At 43.7% G+C, this 19,136-nt stretch overlaps 2 protein-coding genes across 3 annotated transcripts in view; both read right to left on the reverse strand.

Annotated features, from left to right (window-relative positions):
* Window positions 1–211: 211 nt before the first annotated feature.
* On the reverse strand, window positions 212–12,896 carry rab32a (RAB32a, member RAS oncogene family). Its single transcript, XM_030110941.1, has 3 exons — window positions 12,619–12,896; window positions 3,700–3,977; window positions 212–1,264 (listed from the first exon to the last, which is right to left on the reverse strand). The coding sequence occupies exons 1-3, from the start codon at window positions 12,830–12,832 to the stop codon at window positions 1,115–1,117; spliced, it is 642 nt and encodes a 213-aa protein (XP_029966801.1). The 5' UTR covers window positions 12,833–12,896; the 3' UTR covers window positions 212–1,114.
* A 2,176-nt stretch (window positions 12,897–15,072) lies between these two features.
* Window positions 15,073–19,136, reverse strand: part of grm1a (glutamate receptor, metabotropic 1a) — a 31,723-nt gene continuing 27,659 nt past the window's right edge. Inside the window, exons 8-9 of one of the 2 annotated variants that reach the window (XM_030110932.1) lie at window positions 17,708–18,644; window positions 15,073–16,323 (exon numbers count right to left, since the gene is read on the reverse strand). In XM_030110932.1, the coding sequence (XP_029966792.1) occupies window positions 15,516–16,323; window positions 17,708–18,644 (1,745 nt within the window). In that variant the 3' untranslated portion in view covers window positions 15,073–15,515. The remainder of the gene's footprint in view (window positions 16,324–17,707; window positions 18,645–19,136) is intronic. The other variant, XM_030110933.1, reaches the window with a different exon arrangement.

Here is a 19,136-nt window from a genome sequence, read left to right on the forward strand (position 1 = left end):
CACACACACACACACAGTTGTGTTTCTCACACGCAACCATCTATAGTCCTTTGTGATTTGACTGAACTAGAGGGACACGTGTGTATGACTGCGCTTATCCCACATGCATATGAGTTGATTCCATTTTTTTTTTTTTTTTTTTTCCTGTAGCATACATGAACATTCCAACAAATCCGTACAGTAAAGCCATGCACTGCAAAAATCACACAAGTCAATTAAAAGTGTTTATTCTATTTTGGCCTTAAAGTATTTTCACATGTAAACATTTTTTAAGAATGTTTTGAAAAATCCTTAGCATGTTTTTATCGGAGTACTTTTACAGTTCTGTACAGTAATATGATGCAAAATCCAAATATGGACCTGTGAATCAGATCGATCTCATGTCAATGACAAGGCCATCACACAAAGGCTTTACAATACTACATAAACTACCGTCATTAGAGTTGTTTCTTTTTAAGCAAACCACTATACAGTCTATCTGAATATTTGTGTTGACACATAACTCGTCACCCAGCCCCCTATAAAAATAACAGGATAGCAAGTTTCATTCAGAAAAATGAAAGAGAACTGGAAGAAAAATACTGTATAAATACAACAAATTACAACAGCAATTCAGGATGATAAAACACTCCGATAATTCCTTGCTACGATGCCCGTTTGTTCCTCCGTCACATAGTTGTGTGATGCTGAACAACGATACCATTCAAATGGTTGCTTTCAAGCATGTGTTTCATGCTTTCTCAGATGTGATGCAGTCCAGAAATGATCAGATTACCAGTAAAATAAAGAAGGTAGAAGAGTTTGTGGCTCCTTGGAGGCGCTGAAGGTGTTGGAGGGGTGCGTAGTTAGAGTTCCCGATGAGACACAGGCAGCCATAAAGATCCAGACACGGCACAGACGCAGTGGAAACATCAGAGGCAACATCAAAATAAAACTGGGCTGTGTGAAACTTGGATGTGCAGGTCAAGGGCATCAGTGCGCAGACAAGTTCCTGGAGCTTCAAAGACCCCAAAAAACATATTCATATTCCTCTCCGAGGGCTGGAGCCACAGGCTGGGTGAACTCGCTGGACCCTGCCTCAGGAAGGCGGAGGGCTGATGTGGATGATTGAGCGTTAGCAGCAGCCCGACTTGCTCTCTGCAGCCACAGTCTCCTGGCCTAGTCTGATCCGGTCTCCGTTGCTCTCCTCGTGGGGCAAACCGTTGTCGTTAGCCAGGATACTTTCTACCAGGAAACGCGCCGCCTCGTCCACATTGATGTTGTCCTATGAACACAGCAAATCGGAGCAGTGATGAGACACAAATATGGGTTATTTGAACCTTAAAAAATCCCTTTAAAAAAAAAAAGAGAGAGAGAAAATGTTAATAAAACTAAAAAATATATATACTGTGCTGTATTTCTTTGACTGACTAAATCAGAAAAAAAAAATCAGCATTACTTAATAATATAATGCACCTCTGCTCCAATAATACAACAAAAACAATATAAACCTTATTCTCTCGTGCAGCCTGAGGTAAACTTTGTGCTTTGTCATCGTGAAACAGAGAGAAAGCAGGGAGCTCACTGACAGGATGAGCACCATTCCAATCACAGGTTGCTGTGGGCTGAGTTTAACACCAGCGTGACGGGCACACAAAACAACAGCACTCAGGCAGAGGAAATGACTTGGCACGCATCACACACACACACATACACACACACACACACACACACACACACACACACACACACACACACACACACACACACACACACACACACACGCCCACACACTTTCACATGACACAGCACGTGATGCAGCTCCCGGACCCAAAGTTAATCTGGAATGAGTTAATGAAGTCAGCCTGTTCCAAATCTTTCAAAGCATTCCCAAACACAGAAGGATAATACACAGTTATTGTTGTTTGTCTGGAAGAAGAAAAAGGCTTGTGCTGTAAAAAAAAAAAGGCAAACGAGTGAGAAAATCTTGAGAGAGGGACAAATCTATGTTTAACACAAGTAAATGAAATTCTGAAAAGGAGCAATTTTATGCAGCTTTTTGGAAAGTAGTTGCACAGTAGTTAGTTAAACTTAATTATGTTTTCATTGTATCTATTTAAAAAAAAAAGTGGTTTTTTTTTCTTTTCTTTTTTTTTTTTACAAATTACAAGTGAAACATTTTCCAGGAGCTGAGTGATCGTTCATTTAGAATTCATTGCCAAATACGTAGTTTGGAAAGAATCACATCACATTCAGTCGTGAGGTTTAAATTACTTCCAGATGTGATACTTTTTAAATTTAGAATATATTAAGAAACAAAAATCTGGAGAAAAAAAACTCCTTTCAGAATGACCATAATCCTCCAACTGCAACCTTTGAAAAGGGCATGGGTGGAAATAATTTGCACTAAAATACAACTGGTTTCACAGTGTACAAACTGTACTCAATTGCAAGTTAAAGAACTGAAAAAAAATGCAAAAATACAAAGTACTATTCTCATAAACAAGTGTTTTTTTTTTTTGTTTCAACCACATTCAGTTGCGTTCCCAGAAACATCCTAATTCAAAGCACATTTCTCAAAAAAAAACTATAAAGTACATAAAACCTCCCCTCTGTTAAAACAATGAGCTCAAAAGATCTGAACAGTAATTCAAACTGAAGTGGCATATGATCCCACAAGTAGATTAGGCAAGATAAAATGCACTAAAGATACTGTTTCATAGCTGTGATGTGACCATTTGTAATTTGTTACTTGGAATAATGACAGTAAGCCTAAATAGACAAAAGATGTACAACGTTACCAGTGAAAAGAGCGACACTGACTTTGGACACTACAGCGTTTCAACTGCTACTTTTTATAAAAAGTATCCAGCGTTGCAAACACACTCATCCACATTTTTTTTTGCACAATAAACTGAGACTGTGTGAACAGACGAGGCTCTTTAGACTCTTCTAGTAACAACAGAAAACCAATATGGACAATAGAAAAGCACCATGCTCGTGTGGCGACGCTAAACATCACGACCATGTTGAGGAGAAATATTTAGAGCGTTGTCCTTCTAATCCTCGCAGCACATCAATCACTGTCATGCGATACTGTAGCACAGCAGCTGTCCCGCAGATCTCCACTGGACGGGTTGCATGCACACTGCAGACACAAACTTTCTGCTGCACCATCTGGATAAGGGTTTAAATTTAGCTCTAATGCTGAATGAGCAACATGTCACCATTTCACCATGACTGCAGTGAAACCGGTGTGATTGCACCATTCCTAAAAAGCATGACTTCCTGTCATCCTCACTTCCTGGTGCAGCAGTAAGCACATTCGATCTTCTGTGTGAAGTTTGCATGTTCAGTCAGTTCATCTCAGCCCTGAGCTGTGGCCTGTGTTCCTGCCTTCGCCTGCAGTCAGCTGGGATCTGTTCCATCAACAACATATTCCTTTGATTTCCATTCAAAAAAATATGAACTCAGTAATAATCCTGTTTGAAGATGATCGAAGATGCTTTGAAAAAAAAAAATCTTTATGCCTTCTAGATGCAAATATTTCACACACCACTTTGGTAATTTCATGCCTGGTTTGAAGGGCCGACACGAGTGGAACAACAACACAAATCAGCATCAAAGAGAGAAGTATTTGGAAGGGAAGCCTGTCGGGCGGATTTAAAGAAGAATGCATGTAAAAACTGAATCAGTCTATTACACCCGCCGTTTCCTCACCTTGGCAGAGGTTTCAAACCAGCCCAGGAAGCCGGTCTCTTTGCAGAAATTGTCCATTAGGGATGTGTTGTTGGAGCTCTCTTTCTTCTGGTCACACTTGTTGGCGAGCAGCACCGACGGGATGGGGTTGCCATTGGCCAGTTTCACCTTGCTGTCCAGATCGTGCTTCCACTTGGACACAGCCTCGAACGTGGAGCCTCTCGTCACATCAAACACCACGAAAGCCCCCACGGCCTCTTTGTAGTACACCCGCGTCATGTTCCCAAACCGCTCCTGGCCTGCGAAAGGGGGCGAGAACGCAGTGATTACACAGCAGGAAGAAGCTGAATGACTAATACAGTTTTGGGCTTTGAAAGAGAATTTAAAAACACATCTGACCCAAACAATATGTTGAAAAACACAGTTAATCTTGAGTCCTCAAACTGGTTATAGTTAATGTCGGGATTCTGGTTCCACTTTGTCACAACTCTTTCTAGAACTGAGACATTTTCCTTCTCAAGAATATGGCCAAAAGATGACAGCAAAGAGAGGGTAATTATTCGACCTACTTTCCTTAATTTGCCACGGGCCTAATCCATGCACGGTGAATGGCAGGAATAATCTGTCACAATTATAAACCCTTTCTCTCGGGTCATTCAGAGAGAAAATCTGAGATGATTTTTCACAGGAGCACAGCAGGGGGGATCGCCAGCTGTATATGATGTGTCAGTATCAATCTGGGAAAGTCTCTTTCTTCTGGGACGGGTTTCATGCTTTACACAAACCTACACAACACAGCGAAAGAATTCCTTCTCTACCTCGTTTCTTTGGTACCCTTATTTATTGCGATTTCTGGTTTGTGGAATATGAGCACCTCGGTTATGAGACTATCACTGCTGGTTAGAATTTTCATTTCTCTTTTTAATTGTTCAGCAGACCATGCACCAAAGTGTTCAAGGCCCTCATCGACATGCAGCCTTGTGTTCTGTAAGCGCGCCGAGGCAAAGCTGAGCGCCGACAAAGTTGGGAATATTAAGAGCCACATGTTTAAAAGCATTACAATGAACATTGGGATGTGCTTCAGTGCCTACTAATTTCATGGCGGGGAGCCACATACAAATTTCAGTCGGTGTTTTAAATTCCCTAACTGCTCCGACATCGGGTCACCTCGAGGGCTGTAATCGGCCCGCGTGCGATCGCAGCACCAGCTCTTTTAATTTGTACTTTCAGATGAAGTGTCTGCGGTCGTGCGGGCCTCCAGTGACTTGAGCGAGTGTGTGATAGATTTCGCGCATATTTACGCCACACTGCTCCAATTTAAGGAAGCCTATGGGGCAAGTGTAATTGTACAAGGTATTAGACAGCTAACGGCCTTCACTAGTGCTCGGTCACAAAGTAAAAAAAAAAAAAAAAAAAAAACGAACCGAGAACAAGAAGCGAGGAACTGTGAGCACAGCTTCTCCGTGCATACTTTCACTTTACTGCTGGTACTTACCCGGCCGCGCAAGGAGCTGGAGTGGCGTGGTGCAGTGCGGGGATGAGCCAGAGTGTGAATACACTGTGGGGCCCACAGGCCTGACGGTAATTGCTCATAATTGAGAGTCTAATTTTAGCTGATATAACCCCAGGTGAATTCACCAGAGACGCGACACAGTGGGATAAAGAGCCGATGGACTGAAATAAGGCTTTCATTTCCAGGCCTTGTGACGCTCATACATGCAGAGGAGTGAAAGCAAAAGCAGGATGAAGACGGAAATAATGGTCCAATCACCATCTGTTCTTATGCTATTGAGAAAAGTATTCTAATTTTGCTGACTGACTGTGAAACACACTGACCATGGAGACGCTACGTTTTATTTGCTTACAGACGGTGAACAGCTCAGCACTGGATTGACCAGAGCATTCCCACTGCCTATCCCGCTCTCAAACGGAGCCGGTGTTGGAGTGTTCGAATCACTCCTGCTGTGACCCAGTATCACTCAATACCTCCAACGCAATCGCAGTCATTCAGCGGATGTACACCCAAACATACACAAACTGCCGTTTCATTCTAGAACGGAGGGTTTGGGTTCATTCACGACATGCTGTAGTTTCCTCACTCAGTTAGCTCACGTTAAATGACAGCAAATCCAAGGATGGAGCACTTTCCCAGTGGCATATAATTTTGTTAGTTACCCGTAGCATTTGCACTGCAAAGTTGCAGTTTTTCTGAATGTTATGTGGTATGAAACACTAAAACAATGGTTTCCATCCACCTGTCTGTCTCCATGCTGTCATCAGATGTTCCTGGCTGGAGGTCAAAGTTCACAGGGCTAACACGGTATCAGAGATGCTTCTTTAACACAAAGCCTCGCTCTGCGTTTCCAGCTATCTACAAAGTCGGGTTTCACTACTTTGTAATGTTATCAGAAGGTTTCACGGTCATAAAAACTATTTTCCCTGTTTGTGGAGCTAAAAAGTAGCTCAATAAGAGTGTGTGTGTGTGTGTGTGTGTGTGTGTGTGTGTGTATTTGTGGAGACAGATAACATGATGTTTCAGCCTCAGGTGTAACTGAAACAATCTGGAGTGGGTGTCGTCAAGGGGTCATCAAGACTCAAGGAGAGGCCACAAAAACAGACAATGCGGGTGTTTAAATGACTCAAAAGGAAAAAAAAAAAGGATACAATATCCTGCTCCATAACATGACGGAGGGGCAACGGAGGGATAATGTTCTTCATGTCAAAGGACAGATTTTAAGCTGGATCCCTCAGGAAGGCAACAACCAAAAACATAACGAATAGTTTGCAACTTCATCCAAATGCAGTCCCAACATAGGAGAGCTGGAACACATCGAATTAAAGAAGCAACAGAAACTGAGCTGGTAGACTTTAGAGATAGCTACAAAGAAAGGTCTAAAGGGACCCATTACTGAGAACGACCGTGCAGCCGAACTTGATTAAAGGATTGATTGAATTGGAAAAGTACCTTTTATGTACTCACTTTTTTTCCCCCCTGCTGTTTTCAAATCTGATTCAGTCGCATCACAGTCATGATTTTGAGATGTATTGATGATTGTGGCTCTCTGTTACTCACTGTGTTTGCCCTGTGATGGATCAGGTAACTTCTCCAGAATGTATTCTTCTCAGTGGGTCTATAGTGCAGACTGAATGTTTGACATGTGTTTATTTGTTGAGACAGTCTATGATCAGTCATTTGTTTGTGATTCTGAAAAACAAGTGAAGACTAAGTTATCTCTACTGCAATCTGTCTAGATCTTTAAGACAACTGGCAAACATGTCATTTTTCTTGTGTATTTTTCTTCTTTGCTCTAAATCCCTCAAAATCAGTGATGTTCTAATACAATTTTCTCTAAATTAGATAAATGAAATGATACTGAAGGCAGCATTCTGAGTCATATGCTGCTAATCCAAACAGCAGAGCCCACAGTGACGGACTGAGCCATACGAACAATTGAGTATTTACTCAGTGAATACCACAGAGGAGCATGAGACTGCAGGAGAGAACAAAGACGTGCTGCTGCATCAAACACCAACTGCCTCCCAACTAAAGAGGAGACCGCAAGTAACAATCCGTGAAGGCGGCGGACTCCGGCGGAATTTTAAGGACCTAAAACAAGGACATTTCAGTTCTCCCTTTCATGCGGGTGCATGACCTCCAACATGATTAACCCCGCAGGTCGTGAACGGAGGGAAAATGTTTTCCAAATTTTCACTCGATGAAAAAGACACTGCTTAGTTACAGGCGGTGTATCATCTTTGTTTGTTGTGTGGGAGAAAAAAAAGAAAGAAAGCAAAGTCTCATCATTATCCAAAGCCCTAGCAACCCTAGTTTCCTCCACGGTCGTACATATCGCTTTCCTGTGGGTGGGTTACCATGGAAACTGTCCAAGCCAGACATGGCAGTAGCAACAGCAGCAGTCTCCGTCTGTTGTTGGGCGGCAACTGCCTGTGAAAACTTCCCCAGACTAACGAATGCACACAGTCCCCGCACCGCGCTGGAATAACGGAGACGGCACGGGGGCCGACTGTTGAGGTTGGCGTTCGGCACGAGTTTCAAAAGAGCGATCATGAGTAACACATGACCGGCACGTTTAAATTCCTCTGAGCAGCATGTGAGAAATGACTTTACTACAGCTTACTACGGGCTGCGGAGCTGAACGGAGTGACCAGGAGCAAAATCTGGAACCGTGAAGTGGTTTTACCCTCACCTTCAACTGTGACCTGGAAGGGGGAATTCAGTGTGAAGCCCGGATACAAAGATGTCGGGATTTGTTGAAGAAAATTACACGTTAGAACTTAAAAAAAATAAAAAAATAAAACTAAGATATCTCCTCTACAGCTGGAAACCAGATTAACCAAAGAGGCAGTCTTCAGTTCTCCACCTGGCCTGCTTGAAACTTCACCACAACAAAAGAAATGGACACAAAATGCAGAACCGGGAGCGAGCAGGTTTCTTCTGTTCTGCAGCAGGAGACAGCACAGCACACGGTTGAGCAAGGCACTGTTTATTTTGACGGTGCAACTCTTGATTTGACATGTTCTGCTGATTAGTTGAGCTGGTCTGTTATTAGATAATTGACGGTTTGTAGATCTGCAGGCACGTGACTGCATGCTGACAAAGGCTCATCTCCACACACACACACACACACACAGTTGAGTTGTGATTAGTTTATATGAAGTGTGTTTTCATCAACTGCAAATGGCAGTTTCTCCAGTGCTGCAAGAATAAATACTGACACCCATATAAAGAACTCCAAATAATGTCGATAATAGATCATAACGACCTTTTCGTCTTCATTTTTTTTAATGATTATTTTGAACCACTGTTGATTTGAACACCAATGTGTTCAATCCAGTGAGGGAGAACATCAAATAACCAAGATTTCTTCTCATAAAATCTTTTTTTTTTTTCCTAAATAAATGAGATGATTTATTTCTGTAAAAATCTCCCATGACACCTCAAATTTCTACCACAATTACTCGTGTAACTGAAGCGTCTGATAATGTTTAGGCTGACTATATTGATCATACATGGTTCACACAAGTAAACTGACAAGGAATCAGTTTATTGTTCTGAGCTAAATCTTTTGCATGTAAACAAAACGAAGCTGCAAAATGCCATATATTCATCTATGTTTAAACAGGGGAAGTTAATAATAGTTTTTGCTTTTCTTATGCAAATGCAGTACATTGACTGTTCCTCCTTGTCTTTGGGGCACTCCCTTCAGGGATCACCACAGCCGATCATCTGCCATCCATCCAATATATTGACTGCAGCATACGTCCAAACCAGCTCAACCTGCTGTAGCTTCACTCTGAAACTAATCTACATTAACTGTCCTTCTGCTGCACAATGACTCTTTGGTGGTAAATAATAAACAGCAATGTCAAAATCTCCATAATTAATACATATTTCTGTGGCTTCGATGTAGGATAATAACAGTGTAAGTGAGTGTGAACATTATCAGCTGAGAAATTTGGGACAGTTTCAGAGCATCATGGTGCTCTGCAGAAAATCTACTGCAGCAAGCAAATAAAAATTGGGAGGTGCTCACTGGGGGTCAAAGATCACATGTGTTCACAAACTTTAAACATGACAAACGTATCTTTTAAAAAACATGAAAAAAGAAGCCCAGGAGAGAACTTAATCATCTTCTAGTGAGAATCAAAAACGCCAAACGAGGTTTTGGCTTCTCAAAGAAAAATCGACCAGATCTCTGCCAAGCAGCGCTGCAGCTTCACTGGCTGCTTGTGGCAGCAGAACATCCCATTGACTCTTTAAGCTGGCTTTATCTTTTTATTTCTCTCACCCACTGGTACATTGTGTTTTTCGCTTCTTCCACGCCAGTCACCGTCCCTCCGAGTGCCTCAAACCTCCACTCCTGTCTCCGCTCGCTGGTTTGTGCTGCTTGTCACACTGCGTGCTTGAAGAGGCTGCACAGTCATGATTGGCAAAAGGGACTCAACTGCTTGGCGGCGATTTAGCTTCAGTCAGTGTTTCGCAAGTAGGGGTGCAAACAACTCGCTGATTAATCTCCAAGTTGACTGAAATGTTTGAGAAATCAGTCATTTATAATGGAAGACTTAACCGTGCACATCTCATCTTACAGCCATGTTGATTTTGGACATTGAGACCTGCTTCTGCTGCCGATCCCACACAGTTCTGAACTCTGTGGGAACAGTTTGCACTGGTTAATGAGGGCTCCCGATAAGACTGTTTCCCCTGCGACAGAAACCACCGTGCAAACCCCTCCTCCACATGCACCTTTCTCTGTATTCAGGAATGCCTGACCTTGGAAATGCGCTTGCTTGTATCTCCCTTTCTCCCATGGCGGTAATCATGCTGTCGACTGGCCACGGCTAATCCAGGAGAGAGTAGTAATTCTGGCTGAGAAGGGGCAGGAGACCCACAAGCTTCAAACTGATCCCCCCCCCCCCCACATCTTGAACGAGCTGCTGATTATCATTCCTCGCAGACTGTAATCACTACTGAGGTTGGTAAAAGACAGCGCAACTCCAAAGTTCCTCTCAGTTGTGCCAGGATGATCATTCTTCCTCCTTTTCTGCACGATTACGTGGCTTAATGGCCGTTCATTAATGGCCTTAATGACTTGGCAAATATACCTCCAGCCTTTGTTTCTCTACACCCACTATTTGTTACTTATTATAACCGGAGTGTCCTCAGGGCCGTGCCTGGTGTAGGTGTGAATAATGAACTCTGATGTCTCATCTGACCTCAAACCTTCCAGTTCGTGCACACAGAAGTTTCTCTAACACCTGCCGCGTTTGTATCATCTGGATAAAACTATCTTAGACCAAGCGAGTGTGTGCGTGTGTGTGTGTGTGTGTGTGTGTGTGTGTGTGTGTGTGTGTGTACGTCAGTGTTTTATTTACCCTCGCAGATCCTGTGGCGTGGCTGCGACAGGCAGGCAGGCCTGCTTGGGTCTGAATCACAGATGTCCCTGCACACTGAGAAAGTGACGCCAGAGCTCAAGCGGCGGCGCAGGAAGTAGTCCGTGCCGCCAGTCAGCGAGTGACAGACATTCAAGTAGCTCCGACGGCTCCAAACAACAAAATCAAATACGAAAACAACAGTCGTCCGACCGTCTGCCGCAGCCGTCTGAGCGCATGAGGTTTTTTTCTGATTGTGGGAGAGGTGGGATGTGCTCAGCAGAGTCCAAAGGTGAGAAGTGAACATGCCAAGAGACAGCTTTCAAATTCACAAACTCATACACTGTCTAAATCTTAAAGGTTAAAATAATTACACATATCTTCACAACACATTTTGTTCAGCTGACAAAGCAAAAAAGCGGACATCAAAAAAGGAAGCAACTTCTGTTTTCTACTTCTTAAAAAGAGTGAAATTTGACCGTAGTGACTGCAGCAGCACACCACCTCAGCCTCAGCTGAGAACAAAACAAAAACTGTATCTCTGTGCTCAGTGCACACTAAAAACCCTCCCTGTTCTCTGCAATATGCCCCTAATCACTTGCACATGGTGGGTTTTTTCCAGCATGCGGAAGACCTTGACTCTTACTGAGCTCAGTTTGTACAATGCTGTCGGTCACACATGACTTGCAAATTGCAAATTACTGCCGCTGGTCAACCAGCATACAGCATATCTGTACGGTGTAAAGCGTGTTTTACTGACGAAAAATAGAAGAGATTTCATCGTCGTATTAAAGCATGAAGAGTTTGGAGAAAAGTTTTGGATGAAATGATTCCACAGCTGTACTTTCACACTTCTTTGAGCTGTTGGACAGAGAAGGAACTGAATAAATGACTCCATCTGTCTGCCTCTGAGTTATTACTTTTTACTTTGAAATCTTACTAAGCACAGTTTTCACTGAAGACCCAGAAAGAGATTGAGAATCAGAATAAATATCACAACAGCCTGAAAAGCCACTTGTCTTTCTGAACACGTTCCTGGAGTCTGTGTCAGGGGATCTTTCAGTCACGAGCCTTTTTATGAAACTGAAAATAATTAACTATTTCAGCTGTCTGTCTCCACGCGTGAGGTTGTGTCCTTTAGGCTTGAATTCCCAGACAGAAATACATCTGTTTACTGTTTGCTTTTACATTCTATTTCTTTACCAAGACATTTAATAAAACTAGACAACTAAGAAACAGAAAGCTGAATACAGCGGCCGAAGAAACATAAAGAAAACTATCATGAAAGTTATAGCAAATACAAGCAAAAGATTTTACACGTCTCATCTCTCATTTTTACTGCAAAAATCAGTGGAATGGGTCCTGAAAAGCAGAAGCTGATGGGGGGCAGTGAGCAGGAACCACCTCACCCAGCCTGCACCCTGACTTCCTCTCTCACCTGTCCTCTGGAGCGTGTCATTCTCTGCTCCTCTGCTTTTACACTGATAGTTATTTCTGTGTCCTGAAGATGACAAACAGTGTGAGTTTGAACAGGACCGGCCAGCCCGGGAGCTGGTGTTTACACTGCTGTGATTTCTCTCAGCCTGCTTACTCAAGCTGCTGGAACGCACGAGCTGGGAACAGAATGCATTCTGTTCAGGAAAAGTAAGGTGCGTTAACAAAAAAAAAAAAAAAAAAAAAAAAAAAGGTGGGGGGGAAGAAACAAAAAAGCAACAGAAAGTCACTTTATAAAGCTTCTAAACACATCTCAATCCCCGGGGAAAGAAAGTGTCGCGGTGATATTTAGTGAGCTGGAGCTGCTGAGGCGGTAATAACAGCGTGACCTACATTCCGATGACAATTACGAACTGAATGATCACAAAGTGGGAAAAAAAAAAAAACAAGATCAGATCTCCCAGCATGCTCCAGACGGCGCAAACTCTCTCTTTTTTTTTTTTTTTTCTTAGTTGCACAAGTTAATTAAGTAATCAGCGCAACATGTGTCAACTAGTTTAAATGTGAAAGTGAAACTTGTGAGTTGTTCTTCCTCCTCCTCCTCCTCCTCCTCACCTGCGATGTCCCACAGCTGGAGCCGGACCAGGGTCCTGCTGTCCCAGTTGATGACTTTCAGCGCGAAGTCGACCCCGATGGTGGCTCGGTAGTGCTGGGAGAAGAGCTGGTGCACGTAGCGCTTGATGATGCTGGTCTTGCCCACACCCAGCTCCCCGATCACCAGCACTTTGAACAAGTACTCCTTGCACTCAGACACAGAGCCCCCGGCCATCGCTCACACTCACGGGCTTCTACTCAAAAAACTTTGCAACAACTTCTGCTTTCTGGCTCATAAAAAAAAAAAAAGAAAAAAAGAAAGAAAGAAAAAAGGGTCGCAGCGAGGAACCGCGGAGGACCTGATGTAAGAGAGAGGACTGCCCCCCTCCTGCCCTCTCTGATCCTCCTCCTTCTCCTCCTTTGCCTCCTCCTCCTCCGTGAACCTCTGCAGAAACCACCTGACAAGTCATAAGACCCGGAAACATGAGGAAACTCCTCCTGAGATTACACCAGGCCTCTCATGTTGACACAGTGATTCGTCACACTTTAGAAATATCCAGAAATATCTCAGCCAGTGAATAAGCCTTTAGAAATGACCCACACAAATTCTTGGAAATAGAAAGTTCCCAATAAATGAATTAATCAAAAGCTATTTCAAAACTTTTTTAAAACTTTTTGTGGCTTTTTAAACACAATTGTACTGTACGATTTAAATTATATCAGTCCTGTACTTTTTTCAAAATCTAAATCACACTAATTTAATAATTTATGGGGCATTTAAATGGGACAAAACTCTGACACAGCTCAGGGGTCATCAAACTGTTTGGAAACAGGAGTTTCTAGAAGATCAAACTGTTTTTTTTTTTTACTACAAAATTCCATTTAAAAAAACCAGAGCTTGTTGGATGTAAGTTAACTTCTTAACTAGATCAGGTAAAACAAAAGGGAAACGATGCTGCACAAGAGGAGTAAATGGCAGAATTGAGTAAACGCAGGATGTCAGACCAAATGTCCACTACATCAATGACATTAAAAGTGATTTTGAACAAATTAATGAGATCTAGTCTTTGTAACTCACCAAATGTGCAGGAAACAGAAGTGTCTTTAGTGGTTTCCAAAAGTTTTAATAAGAAAATAGATCTAAACTAGAGCAGATTCTGCATGCTGGAGGATCTGAACACATGACTACTCCATTTTTTGTTTTTTTAACCAGGCAACTGTAGGCAGTAATCAGTCCTCTTAATAGAAATCATTTTTATTGTACAACTTTGTTCATGTTCAGCTCACCCAAAACATAAAGGCCTATTTCATTATAGATTTGACAGTGTCGGACAGGTGGCACCTTGTATATTTTACATTGGTTAAAATCATTAAACAACTTACACTATAATCGACTAAAACAATTGGAAATACAATACAATTGCACTATGTACTGTGTATTCTTGTACGGAAATTTGCATTCTTATAGATAAATAGCTAAGAAAATTAACCTCAAATAAACTACTTAAATTCATAATGCAAGATTTAAGCAAAACTGAAACATGAATAATCTCATTACAAGAAGCAACTAATCATTGGTTACTTTAACAACCAAGTGTTTCCAAGAGGATACAGTTGACTCCAGTTAGCTTAAAAGTTACCCAAAAACCAAGTATCTTAGGACAGTTTCAAAATGTATAAACCTTTTTTTTTTTTTAAACATATATTTTTTTTTCTGTTGACATTCTAAATATAGAAACATTTATCAGTATTACAAACATACCACCTGTGTGAAAAAACAAGAGATGGCTTAACAGTATTACAAACTTTGAGAACTTGTACAACTGTGTTTTTCCCATCACGACGACACAGCCAACTCGGAAAAGGTGAGAAACACCGACACGGCATGGAAAGCAAAAAGCGTTTCTGTTTCACCACGTCCCATGCGTAGAAAACTCCTCAGGGTTTTTATGACTGAGTGTAAACGGAATAAACATTGCCATCATCTACAATCACACTATTACCTGTATCAGCTACATTGTAAAAAACTGACAGCAGGGGATGTGGGTTGATAAAAACTTTGATCGGCACAATATATCCATAATCACGTATCGTACAGCGCAAGTCTTCAGAATCTCAGTTCGTAATCGGCGATTTCGTGGCGAGCACACCCTGCGACACACAAACGCAGTGTCTAGGTACTACGCCTTCGCCGCTGAATCTGAATAAATAAATTGCAGTGAGGTCTGACAGGAGAAAGCTGAGGTGAAATTAATTCTTGAGTTCATAAAAAGGCGAAAAGCAAATGTTTTTCTTTTCTTTTCTTTTTTTTTTTTGGCTGCAGCTCTTGCTGCTGCACACGTGAACAGAACAGTGCAGCAAACAACGAGCAGATCGATACTTCCATATAATGCACTTGAACTATTGCAGTCCTTAGAGAGAGTTTGGTCTGTGAAGTGTGCTCTGCATGTTTGGTTTGTACACAAATCGTGTTTCTCCGAACCTCTGCTTCTCACAGACCGTTGATAATTGCGCTGCCTCTGTGAAAACCACGGCTACATCTCTTATTGTGATTCTCTATGTCTCTTCATTCACCAAAAATTTGGTATGAGAGCTGACTAGTTTTGGCACTGTTCCTAGTTTTTTTACATTTGACAGAAAGGCTTTTTTTTTTTTTTTTTAAACACTTACAGCCCTTCAGAAATGCAAGCACTCCTAGAGAATCCTTATATTTCTACTCAGTTTTAAGAAACCACTTACTAATAAAAGCAGAATAATAAATACAAGCAAGCGAATGTCGGCGCAGAAAAATAATAGTTAAAAAGTTAAATAATACTGTTTTGTGTGTGTGTGTGTGTATATGTGTGCATGTCTGTTTGTGTGCGTGTGTGTGGAGCACAAGTCTGCTGACAGCCTGTGTGTCAGCGGCGGCGTTGCTCTCACAGTGTTGAGGAGCTGTGTGCAAAGTCTCGGAGGATGTTTGAGGTGTAGACCGAGCTTGGAGGGCTACCGAACATGGACTCGGTGATGGAGGAGCCGGTGGCCGACTCCCCCGAACACACCGAGTCTCTGAAGGGGGAGGGGGGAGACAGAGCCAGCGATTCCTCCAGAGTCGGCTTGCTTTGAGTTAAATCCTCGCTGTCCCCGTAATCCCCCTCCCCTTCCTCCTTGGCGTCGTAAATGTAGCTGTGCAAGAGGTCCAGCTCCTCATCCTCGGCCCTCTCCTCTTCAAACACGCCCGCCCGCGGGGCGGAGAGAAGCCGAGAGGGCGTCAGGCTCAGAGGCTCGTTGGCGGGGGCGGCCTCCCTGGCCGTGTGGTGGTCGTTGGGTGCGGGGACGTGGGAAGTGTGTGTGTCCACCAGAGAGCCCCGCGAGCGCGCCGCCGAGCTCGAGGGCAAGTGGGGGGGCGGCTTGTCTGAGCGCGACTCCGGCCCCGGCGTCTGTTCAGGGCGAGCCTGAGTCCAGGGGGGGGGCTGTGCGGCGCCCTCGTCGTCGTCCTCCGCCAGGTTGTACAGATTCTTAGTGCTGGGGGTTTCTTGGGGAAGGTGGGGGTCTGTGCCAAGGTCGCAATTGGAGGGCTCACAACTGTGGGGGTCGGGGGTGTTAGTTAGGGGCCTGATGACCGCCGTCTGATTCAAGCCGGCTTCCTGTTTCCTCACATGCACAGACAGTCTGTGCCACACATTCCCCCCCCTCGGAGGGTGTCTTGCACCTGATTCAGACCATGACACAGACTTGCCATTAGAACTATGAACGAGATAAAGACCCAAGTTACTAACACAGAAAACCGGGAAGTGGAGGCAGAAAAACAACAACAACAACATCAACATCATCAACAAAGAGACACAGTAGAGCAGCAGCATTTCAACATTTCATGTTAAAATACTTTGAAACAACATGGCTGGGCATAAACGGCTTGGCTGAGAGGTTCAATCATGAGCCTCCGAGAGCATCACGGCTATTAGCTTCACACACAGCGATTCATAATGTGCTGCTGACAGCATTATGATCTTCAAATTGCTTCACACGTTGACTTTATAGGAATTATAAGGGACATGTAGCTCATTTATTTGGCCTTCTATTATACATAAAATGGGTTGCATTGCATGCATGAGTTTAGGTGTCTAAACAGGACAGAGTGAGCTCGGACCGGCTCTAATGTGATTACTCAGGGAGGGTGGCGAGGAGGGGGGAGGGTTTTCATGCTGAGAAAAGTTAAATGTGAGGTTAATTTGGGCTAAACCAATAAGCAGCGGGGTTTCCGGGCTCCCACGTGGGAGGGCTGCAGCGTCAAAAACATTTTTGTCATTGATAGTTCAGGGGTGACAAGATCACAGAGGCGAGTGACGCCTTTAATTCATCCCGGGCTTTAACCAGCCAGGCTCCGTTTGTTGTTGAATACAAAACATCTCTGGGAATTCAAAGGGACACCTGCAGCATTTCTCTCGGTGTCACTCCGAACCCCAGTTTTATGCATTAAAATACACGCCAATAACCAAGTTGACAGTGCAGCTCTCCGGGAACAGAGTGAAGTGACTCCTTCTCATGCCAAAACATCTGCCAGCCTCGACATTTTACGAGCGGGCGCCTCGGTGTAGGAGGTTACTGGGTTAGCAGATTAGACGGGCTGCACAGCAAAGGGTAGGAGACGACGCTGAAACATGTTTGGAACACTCTTATCATTTCTGCCCCACTCCTTACTTTAGTCCTGTCCGTGTGCCACTGCTGTGAATCTCAAACAAGTTATATGCAGGTTTTACAGTTACGTCAGATGTGGGAAATCTCCACTGGTCAAAGTTCAGGATCTTTTTTTTATTGCTAAGCTCTCATTCTCAGGGGGAGGGGGATGTTCCTTAGTGGTGATTGCATCTATAACAATGGATCTGTTCAGTTTAACTTGGATGGGGATACTAGGAATCTTACACTTAAAATTGGAAAACTGGCAAAATGCTTAAACACGTCAAAGTTTCCTCAAAAAATAATATATGACTAACCAGTGTCTCTTTTTTTTTCTTTTCTTTTACAATTGGAGTGCTTTGGCATCTGACCATCTGAAACCAGTCATTCCAGCAAACAGACTAAAACTGAGAACAATGAACAACAACCAAAAAAAAAAAAAACAATTACTCACTTGGCATTGCCAGATACAGGCTTCTTCCGGCGGAACATGTTGAGGAAGCTGTTGGTCCCGCACTGAGCTGCAGACTTTCCGTCTCCCACGTGCATCCGCACCACATCGGACGTGGTGAAGGCGCTTCGGACATTCCTCTCAGGCTTGGCAATGATAATGTACATCTTGGGCGTGAACATGCACCCCAGCGCCACGGTGACGCTGAGGCTGACGGAGAAGGACGTGGTAATGATTTTGTAGTTGGAGCCAAAGTAGATGGGCACAAAGGCCAGCCAGATGATGCAGGTAGTGTACATGGTGAAGGCGATGTATTTGGCCTCGTTGAAGTTGGCTGGGACGTTCCTGGTTTTGAAGGCGTAGTAGGTGCAGCTCATGATCAGCAGGCCGTTGTAGCCCAGCGGCGCCACCATGCCCACGTTGCTAGTATTACAGATGAGGTAGACCTCACGTATGCTCGGGTACGATTTGATGGGCTCGGGAGGCTCCAAGATGATGAGGGTGATCTCCAGCGTCAGCTGCACACTGATCAGCATAAAGGCAATAATCACCTGGGCCCAGGCGCTCATGAAGCGAGGTTTCCTGGTGCAAATCTTCTTCTTGCTGCCGGCCAGAATGCGAGCGATGCGGTTGGTCTTGGTCACCAGGGCAGAGTAGCACATGGCGGATGAAAGGCCCACGAGGAGCCGCTGCAAGTAGCAGGAGGCCACTGTGGGACGAGCGATCAAGGTGAAAGGACAGATGTAGCCTAGGAAAATGCCTGCGAGGATGATGTAACAGAGTTCTCTGCTGGAGGACTTAACCACCGGGGTGTCGCGGTATTGGATGAACACAAAAGTTACAAAGGAGGTGATCAGGATGCCCACGCAGGAGAAAACCACGGCCACTATAGATTCCACGTCTGCCCAGTCAAGATACTTCAAAGGCAGCGGCTGGCAGCCTGGAAAGAGAGGGGAAAGGTTGGTAGATGGCGGTAGGTTTTCCAAAAGTAAAGTAATATTGAATAAAAACCCATGAGTCTGGAGGTGAGGAGGACAGCAGTGCAGAGACATGAGATGGGTCTGTAACTAGGAAAGTACAGTCTCCACTCCTCCCAATCAGCACTGTATCACAATTCCTTACACTTTCAATTTTGAAAACATTTTGAAAGCCCTGATACATGTGCACAGCAGGTATTGATAAGCTACAGCATTGAACATGACCTTTATGGGGCTGAAATCCATTATCTATTAATAGTTTTCATAATAATTATGAAACATACATGTGTTAAATTGTTTATTCCTTCACTCGTGGAAGGGTGCGTGTACGCACGGGGTTTAGATTCTACGTTCCAGCCCTGTCAGGAACAGATTTGCATGCGTCGTCATTTACATCTCGGGGCTCGCGTTCTGTCAGATTTCTCGCTCGTTTTCACATGCCCATGCAGACACGT

The sequence above is a fragment of the Salarias fasciatus genome, chromosome 15, assembly GCF_902148845.1.
Source record: "Salarias fasciatus chromosome 15, fSalaFa1.1, whole genome shotgun sequence".
NCBI lineage: Eukaryota > Metazoa > Chordata > Actinopteri > Blenniiformes > Blenniidae > Salarias > Salarias fasciatus.